Source organism: Rhinolophus ferrumequinum, chromosome 17, assembly GCF_004115265.2.
Source record: "Rhinolophus ferrumequinum isolate MPI-CBG mRhiFer1 chromosome 17, mRhiFer1_v1.p, whole genome shotgun sequence".
NCBI lineage: Eukaryota > Metazoa > Chordata > Mammalia > Chiroptera > Rhinolophidae > Rhinolophus > Rhinolophus ferrumequinum.
Genome location: NC_046300.1, coordinates 5,610,669 through 5,628,973, shown reverse-complemented (window position 1 = coordinate 5,628,973; position 18,305 = coordinate 5,610,669). Strand labels below are relative to the sequence as shown.

General features: G+C 41.2%; 1 protein-coding gene across 2 annotated transcripts in view; it reads right to left on the bottom strand.

The window, feature by feature from the left end:
* DCAF1 (DDB1 and CUL4 associated factor 1) overlaps positions 1-18,305 on the bottom strand; it is a 75,212-nt gene that overhangs the window by 24,576 nt on the left and 32,331 nt on the right. For both annotated transcript variants that reach the window (XM_033133141.1, XM_033133142.1), the window contains exons 12-22: positions 18,101-18,270; positions 15,121-15,245; positions 12,906-14,169; positions 12,123-12,321; positions 10,516-10,598; positions 9,907-9,991; positions 7,186-7,419; positions 6,201-6,294; positions 5,628-5,732; positions 5,335-5,408; positions 4,719-4,820 (exon numbers count right to left, since the gene is read on the bottom strand). In XM_033133141.1, the coding sequence (XP_032989032.1) occupies positions 4,719-4,820; positions 5,335-5,408; positions 5,628-5,732; positions 6,201-6,294; positions 7,186-7,419; positions 9,907-9,991; positions 10,516-10,598; positions 12,123-12,321; positions 12,906-14,169; positions 15,121-15,245; positions 18,101-18,270 (2,535 nt within the window). The remainder of the gene's footprint in view (positions 1-4,718; positions 4,821-5,334; positions 5,409-5,627; positions 5,733-6,200; positions 6,295-7,185; positions 7,420-9,906; positions 9,992-10,515; positions 10,599-12,122; positions 12,322-12,905; positions 14,170-15,120; positions 15,246-18,100; positions 18,271-18,305) is intronic.

The window sequence follows — 18,305 nt, the reverse complement described above, 5'->3', positions numbered from 1 at the left end:
AAATATACCCATGCTTATATGGTCAATTAATCTATGACAAAGGAGGTAAGAAAATGAGGTGTGATCAAACAATATAGAGAAAGTTTAAATTAAAAAAAATTTATTACAGTAAAAGACACATTGCCATTAATCCCCATCAAAATACTCCCTCTCATTTCGAATATACTTATCCCATCGTTCTTGCCACTTTCTGAAGCAGTTCTGGAAGTCCTCTTTCGTGAGTGTCTTCAGTTGCGATGTCATGGCTGCCTCGATGTCCTGAGTCATTTTGACTTTGGGGAAGAGCCAGAAGTAACACGCTGCCAGATCCAGTGAATAAGGTGGATGAGGACACACCATGTTTTTATTTGACAGAAACTGCCGTACCAGAAGCGATGTGTAACACAGAGTGTTGTCATGATGGAGGATGATTATGACACACTTTAAAACACACCTTCTCTGAACTATAGCTCACACCCGACTGACTGTACTGAACAAGTTGAAACTTGTCACACACTGTTACTAAGGTTTGATCCCTGCCTTTCCCTTGGATGGCACTCAGCAGCAGCATTCCCCGTATTTTGTGATCACAACGGAAAGGCTCTGTGTCACATATCGCTTCTGGTACGGCAATTTCTGTCAAATAAACACATTACGGTGTGTCCTCATCCACCTTATTCACCCGATCTGGCACCGTGTGACTTCTGGCTCTTCCCCAAAGTCAAAATGACCATGAAAGGTACACGTTTTGAATTGATTCAGGATATCAAGGCAGCCATGACAGTGCAACTAAAGACACTCACAAAAGAGGACTTCCAGAACTGTTTCAAAAAGGGCAAGAATAATGGGAGAAATGTGTTCGAAATGAGGGGGAGTATTTTGAGAGGGATTAACGGCAATGTGTCTTACTGTAATAAATTTTTTTTTTAATTTAAACGTTCACCAGGTTTTGGTCACACTGCATAAACAATAAGGAAAAGACGACAGTCTCTTCCACAAGTGAAGTTGGGAAAACTGGACAGATACATGCCAAAGAATGAAACTGGACCACTTTCTCACACCATATACAAAAATAAACTCAAAATGGATTAAAGACTTAAATGCAAGATCTAAAACCATAACGTTCCTAAAAAGAAAACATAGGCAGTAAACACTGTCATCAGTCTTAGCAATTTTTGGGGCTGTCTCCTCAAGCAAAGGCAACAAAAGCAAAAAACAAAATAAAAAAACAAATGGGACTACATCAAACTAAAAAGCTTTTGCACAGCAAAGGAAACCTTCAACAAGCCAAATGGCAACCTATGGGAGAAGATATTTACAAATGATATATCTGATAAAGGGTTAATATCAAAATATAAAGAACACATACAACTCAACATCAAAAAAAATCCAATTAAAAAATAGGCACAGGACCTGAATAGATATTTCTCCAAAGAAGACATAGATGGCCAACAGACACATGAAAAAAGATACTGAACATCAGCAATCGTCAAGGAAATGCAAATCAAAACCACAATGCGATATCACCTCAAATCAAAATAGTCAGAATGACTATTATAAAAAAGACAACAAATAACAAGTGGCGAGGATGTGGAAAAAAGGGAACCTTCATGCACTGGTGGTAGGATTGTAAACTGGTGCAGCCACTATGGAAAACAGTGTGGAGGTTTCTCAAAAAATTAAAAATAGAGCTGCCATGTGACCCAGCAATACCACTTCTGGGTACTTATCTGAGGAAAACAAAAACACTTAATTCAAACACTTAATTCACCCCTATGTTCATTTCAGCATTATTTATAATAGCTAAGATATGAAAGCAACCTAAGTGTCCATCAACAGATGAATAAAGAAGAGGTGGTACATATATGCAATGGAATATTACTCAGCCATAAAAAAGAATAAAATCTTACCATTTCTGACAACAAGGATGGCCCTAGAGTATCATGTTAAGTGAAATAAGTCAGAGAAAGACAAATACTGTATCATTTCACTCAGGTGGAATCTAAAAACAAACAAAACAGTAACAAACTGACAGATACAGAGACCAAGGGGAGGGGTGTGGGGATGGGCAGAAAAGGGGATTAAGAAGTACAAACTTCCAGGTATAAAAGAAGTCACAAGGTGTACTGTACAGCACAGGGAGTACAGTCAGTCATACCACAGTGAGTATGTGTGGTAACAAACGACTAGGAGCCAGCCGGATTATGGTGATCACCTGGTAAGGTATATAAATGTCAAATCAAATGTTGTACAACCAAAACATAATATTGTATGTCAACTATAATTAATAATACATTTTTTTAAATTATGCCAGCACATAATTGCCAAAACTGCAACGCAGATGGTCCTTCAGTAGGCGAGTGGATAATAAACTGCTCCATCCAGACAAGGGAATGTTATTCAGTGATAAAATGAACTGAGCTATGGAGCCATGAAGCGACAGGGAGGAAGCTTCAATGCATTCGGCTAAGTGAAAGAAGCCAAGCGGAAGAGGCTGCACCTGGAGGAGCCCAACTAGATGACACTGGGGAAAGGCAGAACTATGGAGACAGTAAGATCAGGGTCTGTCGGGAGGGGTGAGGAGGAGGGATGAATATGCAGAGCAGAGGATGTTTAGGAAGTGAAACTGCTCTGTATGACACTGTCACGGTGGGTACGTGTCATTACCCACATGACCAAACCCACAGAATGTCCACCACCAAGAGTGAGCTGTCCTTTAACTATGGACTCTGGGTGACGTGTCAGTGTAGATTCATCAACTGCTACAAACGTGCCCTCTGGTGGGATGGTGATGATGGGGGAGGCGGTGCATGTGGGGACAGGGTGTATATGGAAAATCTCTGTAACTTCTGCTTGATTTTGCTGTGAACTTTAAACTGCTCTAAAAAATAGTCTATTCAAGAAAAAACAGATCATTGTACTGAGGATGTCATTTTCAGTCAAGTGCTTCATGAAATATTCCCGTGGTATTCAACAAGGATCAGAACTATACTCACCTGTGCGTAAGAGAAGCAGGACTCACCTGCGTGTGAGGGGAGATGGAAAAACAGAACCAGGGAACTGTACCTCCCTAAGAGGGCATCCCACAGAGGGAAGCACTGAAAGCATGGCTCCTCGGGGTCAAGAAGCAAACCCCGAAGAAGGCTCTGCTCTGATCCCACAGTGACTACTAACCCGAAATATATACAAGAGTGTCCTTTCCTCCCTCTGCTCAGAAATCCATTTCCGGGTATTGTGAATCACTTCTGAGCACTAATAAAATATGTGCTTGGCCAGTCAGAACATTCCAGTGGAGATCAAGGAGCACACACAGAGGACTGGGAGGTGAGGCTCTCGCTGTAGCATTTTGACCACAAGTCAAGGAGTATGCGACCATTCGATATGGAGGACAAACTAGAGGTTCATTTCCTGCCAAGCCCAACAGTGGTACACACACGTACATCGCAAAATGACCTAACAAAACACCCTTGCTTATCAGTACTAATTCCTGTCCGAGAAAAACGTGAGTTCTTCACCCATAGTATTAGACTTGTATCCAAAAAATACTTTTAAAATTACCATTTTCAAAAAGTGTTGCTTTTTAAAAATTCTTTTAAGTCTTAAGTAAAGCTGTTTGGGAACGAAGCCAACAGAAAACTATTCCATTAGCCCTACCCAATGCGCGTGATTTACCAGAGTCAGGAGGGATGAGGGTGAGAGGGAGACAGCAAAGCAGAGGACAGTGTGCTTCTTCTCGTCTGATGGCTGTCCCTGTCCTCACCCAGAGCACCTCTAGGTCTTAAAGAGGAGAGAAAGCATCAACACTAAGCAACACTCCAGTGGAAGAAAAATCAGAAAATGAACCCAAGATCCAGAAAAAGAGACATTTTACCTCCTTTAATATCTGCAACAAGAAAGTAAAATCCTGGTCATTCATTTCCAACACTGTATTACTCACGCAGCAATAAATACTTCTCAGATTAGACGAAACAATTTGGCCCGGAGAGTGTACACTTGGGAAAGGAATGTGGTTATGAGCCCAGTTAACAGGAAAGGTCGGCCGAAACGCTTCAGAACCGATACTGACACACCACACAGGCAAGCACCTAACATAATATGGCCACAATTTAACACCCACAGGAAAAAGAAAAGCAAAGAGTCTATGGGACATGATACTATCTACCCACATTTTATAAATGTTTAATTTCTCAAATGCGTCAAAATTCACAAGTGTCCTCCCTGCACATCCCAACTAATTTGGCAAACAATGTCCTCTACCTCTCATCTAGCTTCTCTTTATCTATAAACTCCACTCTTTACTCTGAAAACAGACTATGCCATAAAACTGAGACAATGCAAAGTAGAAGCTTTTAAAGGTTAAGCCATTTCTATGATCTCAGCAGAGTGACTTTTCTGATTTGGATTGACACTGGAAGTATGGGAGCTGCGTATCTTGAAGCCACACAGGGCGGGCATTGGTCCCGAGGGTGAACTCAAGAAATCTCTAAAACAAAATCGCAGATTGCTAACCTACAAATTAATTTACAGTGGAACTCACGGGACCATCAGGTACTGGTTAAAGTTTTGTAATAAAATCTAATTTCTTCTGAGTTTCAGTGATCAAGGGCACATAACAGGCCTTCAGAATATGCCAACAGAGAGCAAAGGCTGATCTTAAAAGAAAAAAACCACAGCAAAAAGCAGAAGAGCATGGCTTCCACAAAAATGGTTCAGCAGAAAGCAATCTCAGAACCACTGACCTGGTCTTCCTCTTCATCCTCATCCTCCGCCAGCCGCTGCCGGCCCACTTCATACAGCCGGCACACGGTGTCCATGTTTAGAGCATCCATGCTGCTTTGGTTCTGCAACGGAACACCCAGTCCACTAGGAGAAGTCAGTTTTCAGGAGGCCCACACCCACCCCTCGCTCTAAACGGCACCCATGCACCTTGACCCTGGAGCTGTGAAAGCTTCCAAAACCCACAATTCTTGAACTGACTCTGAAAATGTTATACCTAGGACACAGAGACGGAAAGGAAAACAGGATGAGAAGGCTTGGGCGGTGAGGGATCTAGGCACAAGAGAGATCCATCCTTGGAACAAACCTGTCTCGCTCTGGCGAAAGATCCAGACACCTCTAAAGAAGGGATGACGTGTGAGCCCTGGATGACAGGAGACAGGACCCTCCGCACTGGGTTATACAGGCATTCTTCTTACTATTCTCTTATACTGTGTATCTCCCTGACCCCATCAGGAGAATCGGTTAGCAATAATCTACTATGAGGAAAGCATCAACTTAATGGCATAGCAGACAAAACGTCTGTAAAGTGATCCTAAACACCCCAGCACAACAGCAGGGCTTCTGCCAGCGCTTTACCTCAATGACAGCAAGGTAGCAGTCTTTGGTGTCTGTGCACAGGTCAAAGATGTTCCGCTTCACATCAATGGTCGCTGGAAAGAGAAGAGGAGAAGACTCAGGAGTGGACTACTGCTGTGACCTTAAACCCAGCAGCTTTTCCTCTAAAGGAATTCAACGTGATTGTTCACAAATATTTCCATAACTCCTCTGCTTCTCAATGAAAAATTACAGTCCTCCCAGAAAATGGAGGATCTTAAATAAGGAACACCAAAATATGACAAAATAATCAAAGTCTGCCCCTTCGCGCTTACCTATCGGTTTGTAGTCAGTTGCATTAAATGTGCGGAAGGATGACCCAAAAGGGCTTTTCATCCTCTCTTCCATTAAGTCGTCTTCATCATCTGCCTGCAACATAGCTGGTTGGGAGGGAAGGGGAAAGAGGATGGGGAGCGAAACACTATTAGAATCAGAAATCGCTCCTATTCACAAGTGTCCTCCCTGCACATCCCAACTGATTTGGCAAACAATGTCCTCTACCTCTCATCTAGCCCCCAACAAGCGTTACAGGTGAAGGCTCACATCACAAGACAACAAATGACAAGCTTCCTCTTTAAGTTCATGATACACATGGGAAATTACTGCATGAAATTTCTTTCTATACAAGACTTATTTACTTGTTATTTTCAAAGCCAGTGGCCTTTTACCCTAAATCAACATTACTTTCATCTTCTGTCACCACTTGTGTATCATTTTTTATCTTTTATTCTATAACTTTCAAATGCTTTCCAATTCACATTTGAGAGCATTTTCCAAAAAGGAAGTGTCAAACTAAGTGAGGAGGGAGCAAAGGGAGAAAGAGAATAAAGAAGTAAAAAGTTTATTACCTCCATACATCACTGTCCCCGTGTGGTTGAACACCACACGACACTGATCCAGAGCAGGAACTGTGTGTAAAAGATGAAAAGTGCGAAGGTCCCACTAGGAGGGGAGTGGTCAAGAAAAACTGTTTTACACAAAACTTCTGATATAACCTCATAGGAGAAATTCCGAAATATTACGTTCTACTCCTCCTGCTAGGTGTTAACGTTTTAAAAGTCAATAAGGGGGCCAGCCCAGTGGCTCAGGTGGTTGAAGCTCCATGCTCCTAACTCCGAAGGCTGCCGGTTCAATTCCCACATGGGCCAGTGGGCTCTCAACCACAAGGTTGCCAGTTCGACTCCCACAAGGGATGGTGGGCTGTGCCCCCGGCAACTAGCAACGGCAACTGGACTTGGAGCTGAGCTGCACCCTCCACAACTAAGATTGAGAGGAGAACAGCTTGACTTGGAAAAGGCCCTGGAAGTATACACTGTTCCCCAATAAAGTCCTGTTCCCCTTCCCCAATAAAATCTCAAAAAAAAGTCAATGAGATGAAGGTAAAATAAAAGCATGTAGAATGCATGTTACTGAACAATATCCCTGAAAATCTCCTCCAGTATCCTCATATCCATGAAAGTTACATGATTTCCCTTCCTCTTAATAGCAATACTTCATTTTACTTTTATGTCTAGCAACCGATACCTATAGGGCAAAAGTTAAAACCCTTCTGAAGACAGATAAAAGTCAATTCAGCACTTGGGGAAGTGGAATGCAAGAATCGGGTCACTTTTCCCAACACAAAGAAAACGTGCTGGTAAAGGCACCAGTAATTACCAACATCCACACAACTGCAGTGGAGAGTCACTAACATTTCGTCCCAAAGAAGAGGCACCAGATTATTACCGGGGAGGTACTTGTGTGGATACTTTAAACAGGTATTGACCGAAAAATAACTTATTTCTGCATCACAAACGAGATAAACAGAAAATAAGATGCGGGTGTAAAGGATACAATCTCAGTATTAATGATGACCTCCAGCCCATTCGGATGGAAAACACCACTGATATTCATGTTGAACTTGTCAAACTTGTGGATGGCCTGTGCGGAGCGGACATCCCAGAGGACGCCATCATTTAAGACAAGATCATCTGTAGGATTAAAGGTGGCACAGTTCCTCTTGTAGTTGTTGGCAAGATCTGGGTTAAACAGAGTCAACAGCTTGTTGCCAGTCTGAATATCATAAATCTTTAGAGAAGAAGGGGTGGGAAGAGAAAAATCAGACCAATCCATCCGTTGACAAATTCAAAGAGAAGCTGTGTAAATATCGCTCCCATGCTTTCCAAAACCCACAAAAATTACGAAAGCCCTAATATTAAAAACTAACAGGAAAGTAGGAAGATCGCACCCATCCAAGCAAAGTTTAAGTGCTTTGGTTCCCATTCAAGGTTTGAAAAGTCTCCACAAGTAAGAAAATGAGAAGTGAGACTGCAATAGGGATAAGAAAACCCTCTTCTTCCCTTCCCCCTTTCAAGACACAGAAAATGTTTCTAAGACTGAAACTGAGAAATTCTGCATATGGATTAACCAACAATTACACACAGAATACTCTTAAGGGTTACTTTTTGGAAAAAGGTATCAATGAAATGTCCTTTCCCCCTTAAAATCTCCCAGTGTACATATTCTGGCCCTACGATACTAAAAGTTCCAAAGTCTGCAATGTGCACCCCACGCAGAGACCAGATCTTTCCCATCGGCTGACAGACATGCTGTAATATTTCCAATCTTTTTAAAATTCCTTCTTTAATATAGGAACAAATAAGGAGACACCACAAGGAAACAATTAAACAAATCCAGGTCATGGGACAAGACAACTAGCCTGGTCTCTTCAAAAGTCAGTGTCATGAAAACTGCAGAAATGGTTCTTGGCTTTAAAACATTAGTGAGACATAACAACCAAATGCAATTATGTGAATCTTGGCTGGATCCTGGTTCAAAAAAAAAAAAACAAAAAACATTTGAAACCAAACACATCAGGAACAATCGGGAAAACTGAGTATGGAATGGATATTAGATGGTATTTGGGAATTACTATAAATTTCCTAAAATCTGATCATAGAGTGTAATTATATGATAAATATCCTTACTGTTAGGATATACATGCTATAAGACTCAGGGATAAAACATCATGATGGTTGCAACTTACTTTCAAATGATTCAGAAAAACACACAGGAAGAAACTGGCAAATTATTGAAGAATCTAGGTGGTACGTATATGTACTACTCTTTCAACTCTTCTATATATTTTAACATTTCCAAAAGAAAAGTTTGGGGAAAACTCTCCCTTCACCACCTGTGTACCCCTCCTCTCAGGATACTACCCACTTTAGGAGACTGGTCTATACTCAGTGTCTCCACTTCTCTCCTCCTGCTCTCTCACAATCTTACTATAATCAGATTTTCACCTCAGTGCATGGAATTAGCTCCTGACATGGTTAAACAATGACCTGCATGTTGTTAAATCAAAGGCCACCTCTCAATTCTCATCTTAAGCAACTAATCAGCAGCTTCTGACCCACTGGCCAGTCCTTTCTCAAGAGTCTTCCCTAGGCTTCTAGGGCACATCGTTTTCCTGGGGTCCCCCGCTGCCTTACTGGCCACTCTCTTTGGTCTCCTTCCCAAGTTCCTCCTCACTTAGCGACTTCTAAATGTTGGCACGTCAGGACTCAGTCCCTACACTTCTCTACCTTCCTTAATGACCTCATCCAGGTTTAGGGCTCTGATACTATCAACATGTGGACAACTCCTCTATTTATATCTCCCACCCCAGACCACTCCCTTCAACTCCCAATCTGTATATTCAAATGCCCACTCCCAACTTGAAGGTCTAAAAGAAACACCAACTTCGCGTGTCCAAAAACCCCAGGGCCCAGACACATCACTTGTCACCTCCGCCATACCCACCTGGGCCTAGCCCCATTGCAGCTCTCACGTGTAGGTTGACACAACCCCCTCCTAACTGGAAAGCCTGCTCCTGCTGCTCTCACAGAAACCAGACTCACACGCTAGGATTTACATCCAGTCATGTGTCCTCTGCTCACCCTCCAGAGCCTTCATCTCACGCAGAGGGAAACCCTGAAGTCCTAACCTACAAGATACTACATGATGTAGCCGCCCCACACATCTCAAGTCTACCCTCTCCTCTCCCTCTTACCGCCCAAATAAGAGCTTATTCCATTCCATTCCCTCTTTTAACACTCTTCCCCCACATATCTGCATGACACCCACAAGTCAAGAAGCTGCAGAAACATTAACCAATCAGGGACACCGACTGTCCTAGATAAAACGAAAGTGACTCATGCCCCTGACAAGCACTTCTTACCTCTTACCTTGCTTTCTTTTCTTCAGCAGCACCTACTACCTAATATTGATTGTCTCCCCAATGAGGCTGTATAAAAGCAGAGACCTTATTTCATCTAAAATTCCGTATTTTAAAATATCTGCTGTGTTCATGACATCGTTCTCAAATTGACAGATTAAGTTCTTGTTGGGTCCTTTTACACTTTTCCCATGCAGTTTAGAGCTACTTTCTTACCCTTCTAGATTCTAACTGGAAAGAATATTGCTGAGTCATTGCTAGTCGCCCACAGGATTTAAGTCCTCACATTAAGTCCAAAAAAGTTCAGTAAGAACGAATCGGCATATCATCTTGAAAGCAGTGGATTCAGTACTTACATGAGCAATATCTCCTTTTGTGCCTATGACCCGATCTTGAGAGTGCTTACTGAACTCAACATAGTGATCTTCTGTGAAGGAATGCCTATGGACAAACAGAAGCACTGAAGTGACGGGGCTGCAGGACATCACTGTTCAACCAACTGAAAATAAAGGTGCTCCTCAGGCTCTGGCCCAACTGTACGCACCTGAAGAATCTCAGCTCCCAAAGAGGAAAATATTGTACACTTAAGATTAAAAAGGAAATTCCCTCCATCCAAGTGGATCCAAAATAATTCATGGGAATTACTTGGTTAAAGAAATAGCTAATGAGGCACATGTGCCTTTGAAATATGCCCAGCAAAGAGTCTAGCTATCCTACTCATCTGTGAGCATAAGAAAATAAATAGATGTGCCACTGTGGAATAGTGAAGGGTCTGCCGTGTGATGGGAATGTATACACGTAGTAAAATTATCCAGGCATTAAGAAAGATAAAATCTTATTAAACTTGAGCCACAGATGAGGGAGAGAGATTCAGCAATAATTCACAGCATTCCTCTTTTCCCAAAAGGGGAGTATGATTAGGTAAACTGTGCAACAGAGAGCAGGTTGTAAAAGTAGATACATACTTCATATCAAATACTGATTTCATTCCCCAAAGTGCAGACAAAGGCTGGCTCCAAGTAGCAGATGTCAGCAGCAAGGATCCGTCCTAAAAGGAGGAGGCCCAAGGGCAGTAACCATGAGTTCATATAAATATAGACGTCACAATCTGCCATTAGCAGTTTAATACTATTTTTAATATTTTTAATATATTTAATATTTTTAATACAAGCTTAAAAATACTGTTAGATTATAAAGAAAACAGAAAAACTCCCAGGAACCAAGAAACTCCCAGGAACCAAGAAACAGGAACCAGAAGCTGCTAGGATTTAAGTACATGTACCTGCAATATCCTAAGAAATAACTACATTTAAGACAGTATTAAATTCTCCTGAACTGGTAACATAAAATACAATAGTTCCAAGGCAGGGGGAAAAACAACTTGGAAAGATGTCAAGATGGTTCCTCATTTCTTAGTATTTGGCCATATTCCTCACTCAGGTCTCCTTCATCTGAAATATCCGTCAACTGAAAACATTTGTTAAACTTCTAGCTAGGACTCCAAAGGTCTTTCAAAGAGAAAACCCAATAAAGAGTGATTCTCCTTTACTCTAAAGTCAGAAAAATTATCCTTAACATCTTAGCAATTCTGACTTTTAGGAATAGCAAAGGTGTCAATTCCATCCACAGAACAACACTAATGAACTATGACCCACTGGAATCATATAATGTTTATTTTCCTAAAAATTCATAGTACTTTAAGATTTCTGACATAAAAAGGCAATTTTTGTGATCATAGTTGGTAGTCTCAGTTTCCAAATGAGGCAAATTAAATAAATACACACACACACACACAAACACCCCTGGGCCTTAGAACAGGTGACAAACTTTACATAAACAGCAAGATAAATACTTGAGGCTCTACCGGTCCCTGTAGGTCTGTGTTCCAACTACTCAACTCTGCCACGGTAGCACAGAAGTAGCCACAGACAATATAGAAACATGAGCATGCCTGGGTTCCAATAAAACTTTATGTACAAATACAGGCAGCCAGCCAGCCAACAGGCCCAAAGTTCACCAACCCATCTTAAAAGAATGACTGAGGGCCAGCCCGGTGGCTCAGGCAGTTGGAGCTCCGTGCTCCTAACTCCGAAGGCTGCCGGTTCGATTCCCACATGGGCCAGTGGGCTCTCAACCACAAGGTGGCCAGTTCAATTCCTCGAGTCCTGCAAGGGATGGTGGGCTCCTCTCCCTGCAACTAAGATTGAACACGGCACCTTGAGATGAGCTGCCTCCCAGATGGCTCAGTTGGTTGGAGCGCGTCCTCTCAACCACAAAGTTGCCGGTTCGACTACCACAAGGGACGGTGGCCTGCGCCCGCTGCAACTAGCAACAGCATCTGGACCTGGAGCTGAGCTGCGCCCTCCACAGCTAAGACTGAAAGGACAACAACTTGAAGCTGAACGGCGCCCTCCACAACTAAGACTGAAAGGACAACAACTTGACTTGGAAAAAAGTCCTGGAAGTACACACTGTTCCCCAATAAAGTCCTGTTCCCCTACCCCAATAAAATCTTTATAAAAAAAAAAAAAAAAGAAGAATGACTGAGAACAACGTCGGCTGGGCCCCTTACCCTGGAAGGCTCAAGGTGTGTGATGGCTGAGTTGTGACAGTTATAGCTGGCCTCCTCCTGTCCACTAAACACATTGTAGAGCTTCAACTGCCCAGTGCAGGTGCCAAGCATCAGGAACCGCTCCCGGGCTGAGAACGCACAGCAGGTGAAGCCACTCTCATCCTCGTTGGCTTCCCGGAACACTGAAATAGGACGGAACCTAAGCCAAAACAAAAGAAGAAAAGAGAGAGAGACACACAGAGACAATCAGAGACAAAGAACGTGCAGGGACTCAGGAAAAGAAAACTTTGCTAGCAGGATGAAAGAAAAACCACAAGAGCATTTGTTTCAAATGCGTTCTTCCAAAATATCAGTGACCTTTGGAGTTCATTTTCATTTTCAATCAGAGAAAAGGACTTCCACTTACAAGTTTAAACAATATCAAAAATTCCCATGTTTCCAACCTGTAATCCCATGACCTTTATGTGAGATTTATAAAGAACCAGAACAGGAGACAACTTGGACCAGTACAGAACAAGTTGAGGAGCCTAGAGACAGCATGTTCCATGGGTTCTTGAAAACATACTAGTTGTAACAAGAACACACAGTATCATATCAATATACTGCCAACAATCACACAAGGAACCCATGGTTGACAAAAGGGAGTACAGTCACATTGCTCATTTATTCACACGAAGTGACAGTCACTGGTATTTCAGGCCAATAAAGGGCTATCGGAACTAATCACTCTATGCTGCTACGGCCCAAATCATTCCAGTCCCCAGGGAGGTGGCCTCTCCTTACCTGCTAAAGATAAGGTGCCTATCAAAGCATCCGCCATCCACCCCGCCATACTTTGGAAATGACGCCCTGCGGGTTAGCCTTGAGGTAAAGTTTATTGGCGCTTGCCGCCTCTGTTTTGGCTCAGGACATTGGTGAGGAGTAAAGAGAGAGAAAGGTGGGCAGGTGGCAACCGGGTTCTTGCAGCGTGCATGCTGCTCTCTAAGATATTCTGTGATGATACTGTCCAGCGTAGGTGGGGAAGGAAGATGTCTGTCCAGCTGCTTTTTTATGGCTGGGCTTTGGCTGTAGGCGCCATGGTCCGATTTTTGCCGCAACACTCTGATTTTCCTGCCATTGCAGGGTGATGGTCTCTCTCTGATAAAACTGATCCTACCAATCAAAGGGGAGTTGCCTGCATAAGATGGGCCAGGCAGAGCTAGTGAACCCTGGGGGGGCCGTGGCTGAGGATGGGCAGTGGGGGCAGAAGGGGCAGTGGTACCCACAGCAACATGGCTGCCCAGTCGAGTTGCAATGCCGTTGGCGATGCGAGGAGTTCGGGGAAGAGAGACAGGCGAAGCAGCAGCAGTGACTGGGGTAAAGGCAGAAGAATGGGAGGCAGCAGTCATGGGCAGGTCAGCCTCTTTCGTCAGCACAGTGGCTGTCTCCCCAAGCCCTTTCGAAATGAGATGGTTTCGTATCAACAGAAGCAGCTCTTTCTCAGGGAAGGAGATCCTTGACTGGGCAACAACATCTGCTTTCTGCAGTCGTGCCAGGGACACATCAGTGCCAATGAGAAGGGGCTTTCCTGACACCCGTTCAATGAGCTCAGCCGCATACTTGCAGAACTTGACGTGGTCACTGCGCTTGTCCTGCAGCACAGGCTCCTTCATCAGCTGCTGGATCTGGCAGCTGCTGAAAAGGGGCAGTTTGCTGATGATCTGCCGAACAGTGCTACTCCGAGACAGGCCCACCAGGGCCTTGCACGCCAGGGCCCGGATCTGGTCTGCATCTGTGATGGGCATCTTGATGGACAGTAAGGAGAGGAGCACCTTGATGCCGTTGTTGGACTGGACCACATTCCACATCTTGGCCAGGGTGTGCTCGCTACTTTTCGGAGTCTGTGGCAGCTTCCTCCGAGGAGTTCCAGAGATAAATTTGCCAATACTGGAAATTCGGTTATCTGGGCCACACACACAATTGATGATAATCTGAAGTGCTGATTTCTGGATTTCGGCATCATGGATAAAGAACTCGCCCTCCGCTACTCCCAAAATAATGCTGATACCTATTGGCAGGGGGAGGGGGGATAAAACATTTCATATTATTATATTATCCCTCATAAAACTAATGGCCAACTTCAACAGTTGCTTCAGAGTCAAAATTTAAAGTTCTATTCATTTTGTTCCACTTGGAAGAAAACTACCACACTTTTTCTAAAAGTACAAGGAATTATTTGTATAAAACACAATCAGTTCAATTACAATGTATCTTTATGATGCAATACCTCAATGCAGTTGTCAAATAGGGGCATGATGTCAGTATTAAATGGAAGTCACCAAGGTTCATGTGCAAATTTTCCTAAGCAAGGAGAGCAAATATAGTGGCACTAAATTAAACCCTTCAGCAGGACACAAAAAGCCTTCAGTCTGGCTGCTACAGTGGCAGCAGAAACCTTCATGAGGTATATGAAGAAAGTTCAAAACAAGTAGCTATGCCTTGGGCTTTCTGCCCAGAGTGGTCACCCCAGGACCCTCAGCCAGTCACACTACTTTCCATGATCACTTTAGGAGCAGCCCTCATCACCCCTGCTCTTAAGAAAGTATATTTTCAAACAAAGTGTATTTTCGTTTTTGTGTATGACAGCTTTTATCCATTCTGAGCTGCTTGCCAATTACTGATTTTATTAGGGCTCAGATTACAAAGTCGCTTAAGTTTTTTACTCTCCCCAACCATTTTTCCTATAAAACTTACTTTTAGCACAAGACTCTGCAGAGTACAAGGTTTTCAGGAATGCACATGTACCATGACAGCAGAAAGGCCCATACCACTGAGTTCATTAAACATGACTCCCTTAAATAAAGCTGTCTGGCATGACTGAGAAGGGACAGACATGGTCCCCTCCTACTGCCTTCTGTTGAATACTGCAAAATTAGGTCAGGTAAGCAATCACAACCAGAAGAACAAAGGAAAACAAATCCAGTCCAAGCAGTAACAAAAATGGCAAGGTACAACCTACCTACAGTGGAGACTGTGGAGCCAGCCTCATCTAGTACGTCCACTGATTCTGCCAACTGCAGCTGGATTTTTGGCACAACAGTAAGAATAGCCAGGACATCCAAAGCAAAGCGCACAGTGTCATTCCTGGACAGGAAGAAGAATTAGTCAAAGGGAAATAGGATAAATCCACAGAAACAACACAGTTACAGAGAGAGGGAGACAATGGATCAGAACTACCACCAGTTGGCTCGATCCCCAGCCACAACATCAAGAGGATTTGTAAGTCACCATGGCATTACTTTCAAAAAAACATGAGGATGGAATTTTCACCTATCAAACTAAGATTAAAAACAAAGGATATTCCCCAATTCTGGTGAGGATGTATAGAGATGAATACTCTCAAACTTTTGGTGGGGAAATAATTTAGGGCTCTCCTTTTAAAAAATAATCCTGAAATATGAAACAAGATTCTTATTTTGTTTATAACCTTTGGCTCAGGAATTTCCACTCTTGGAATCTTTCCTAAGGAAATAATCAGCAGTACAAACAAGTATTTATGTATTAAGATGTCCAGTATCACATCATTTAAAATAGCAAAAGAATTAGAAAATCTACATAGACAACAGAAATACATATTAAGTTACGACACAATCATACGATGAACTACTCCGCATCTATTGATAACTTTTCAAAGACCTCTTAAAGGACAAGGGAAAAGGCTCAAAATACAACACTAATCAAACAGAAAACATAAGATATAAAATTTTAAATTTGACAATACCATGTATTGGCAACAAGGTAGAGAAATGAAAACTCCCATATACTGCTGGTAGAAGAAGAAAATGGTAAGATCATTTTCCAAGCAATTTGGCAACAACCAATAAAGATGAAATGCAGACACCCAACAACCCAGGGTGTACACATCATATCCTTTACAGACTCCAAAAAGTGGTTCGTGGTACCATTTGATAACAAAAAACAAACAAACAAAACCCCCAAACACTACATGTCCATCAATAGGAGAATAAACTGTAGATAGAAATACAAGAGTTCAAATAAACAGCAACATGTATAAATCTCAAAAACATAAGGGTGAAAAAAACTGCAAACGATGCATACAGAATAATATTTATATAATTTATAAGCACACAGGAATATTATATTATTGTTTATGTACACACACAAATGTATAGTATAAAAAATATGAATAGTAACAATGTACTCCAAATTCAGAAGAGTGTCACTCTGAGGCAGAAAATGAAAAGGAACTGAGAAAGAAGCAAATACAGCAAAATGCCAGCCCTGGGTATGGAGTAGTTGTTATATACGTACATACAAATATATATGTGTGTATATATATGTGTGTGTATATATATATGTGTGTGTGTATCTATCTACATATGTATAAATTCATCTGTATATATTTTGAAATATTTCATTAAAAAGATGAATTTAATTAAATACTATAATCCCAATTATGTATATTTATATATACTATAGAAAAAGGATTATAAAGAAATTAACAGGCTAAGAATAATTTTATTTTCTCTTTATAAGGTTTTATATATTCTAAGCAGAAACAAGTAATTTTATTTTAAAAAATAAACTTTTAAAGGATATATTCCATTTATATTTTAATAATCCAAATATGTATTTACCAGTCCAAAAATGTATTTATATAACCTTCTTCATTATCTTTTGAGCTTTAATCATCTTTTAAGTAAAGTTCTCAAAGTAAATATAATAACTTACTTTAATACTCTAAAACAGTGGTTCTCAAAGTGTGGTTAGGGAACTCTTGGGAATCTCTGAGACCCTTTCAGAAGGTCATATGATATAAAAACTTGTTTCATAATACTAAGATGTTATTCTCCTTTCTCACTCTTATTATCTCACGACTGTATAATGGAGCTTTCCAGAGGTTATATATCATGTGTGATGTCACAAAAGACTGAATACAGAAGCAGATATGAGATATTAAGCCAGACATTTTTAAAACTTGCTGAAATCTGGTTTTATTTTGGCAATTTTTCATAAAAAAATGCTAACATGCAATGGGTTCATATTATTTTTAAATAATAAATATTCTCATATTTTCTCAGTTTTAATTTCATATATGGTAAATATCAATAGATACAACACAAAAACTAAAGTTCTTTGGGGTTCTCAATAATTTTTAATACAGTCAAATGGTCCCTGAGACCAAAAAGTTTGAAAATGGCTGCTCCAAAAGTATCCCCCTAGATTTAATATTCTGGGTTTTGCAAACAAGCTACATGTATCATAAATAAACCTCTCTTCTCTTTACGGCAGTGGGCAAACAGGAAAATAAGATAAAGAACCACTATGTATATATACGTGTGTGTGTGTGTGTGTATATATATATATATATATACACACATACACACACACGTATATACCTTGTCACTATTTTCTCTTCAGACTCTATCTTTTCCAAAACACAGTCTTAATTCGTTTTATATCCTCCTCCTCTAGAACCCACCCAATCTCCTGATTCTATCAGCTGTACTTTTCTGAGCCTTGTCCTGCTCTACTCTGACTGCTTTTGACTGAACTGTGAAAATCACAACAGAAGCAAAAAATAGTTTTAAGTGAAGGTAAGATAAACATTACATATGGTTGTCAAGCAGTAGAGAGACATTTCAAGTACCAAAGAATACTGGACTCCAGTATTAAGATAGGATTTTCAACCCCACCTCTGCAGCTATAGCCATGTAAATTATGTAACTTCTCAAGAGTACAGATGTTGCTCCCTGCCTATTGTGCAATATTTATGATCACCAAGACCATAAATATGTGTCTTACAAACACTGTGTAAATTAAAAATATTATCATGTTTAATCTAGTTTCTCAGATTCAAGTCCAAAATTTCAATTCAGTTCAACAAATGTTTGTTACGCATACACTATATGCAAACCAACATCAACTTCCACAAAAAGCAGAATCTAACTTCATCTGAAACCTCTTTCTGGTCCCACCTTGCATAATAGGTCTTCCAATTGCAGGCAATAGAAATAAGCTGCAACAAGAGTTGGACACAAGAAAGCTTGAGGAACACTTCAGCTGGTTCCCAATATAGCTGTGCTGGGCCATATTCTATCAAAAACTCCATCATTTCCACAATCTGTTCATGAGTATACGAACATGCCTATAAGGAGAGATACATATTATTACAAACTTTAT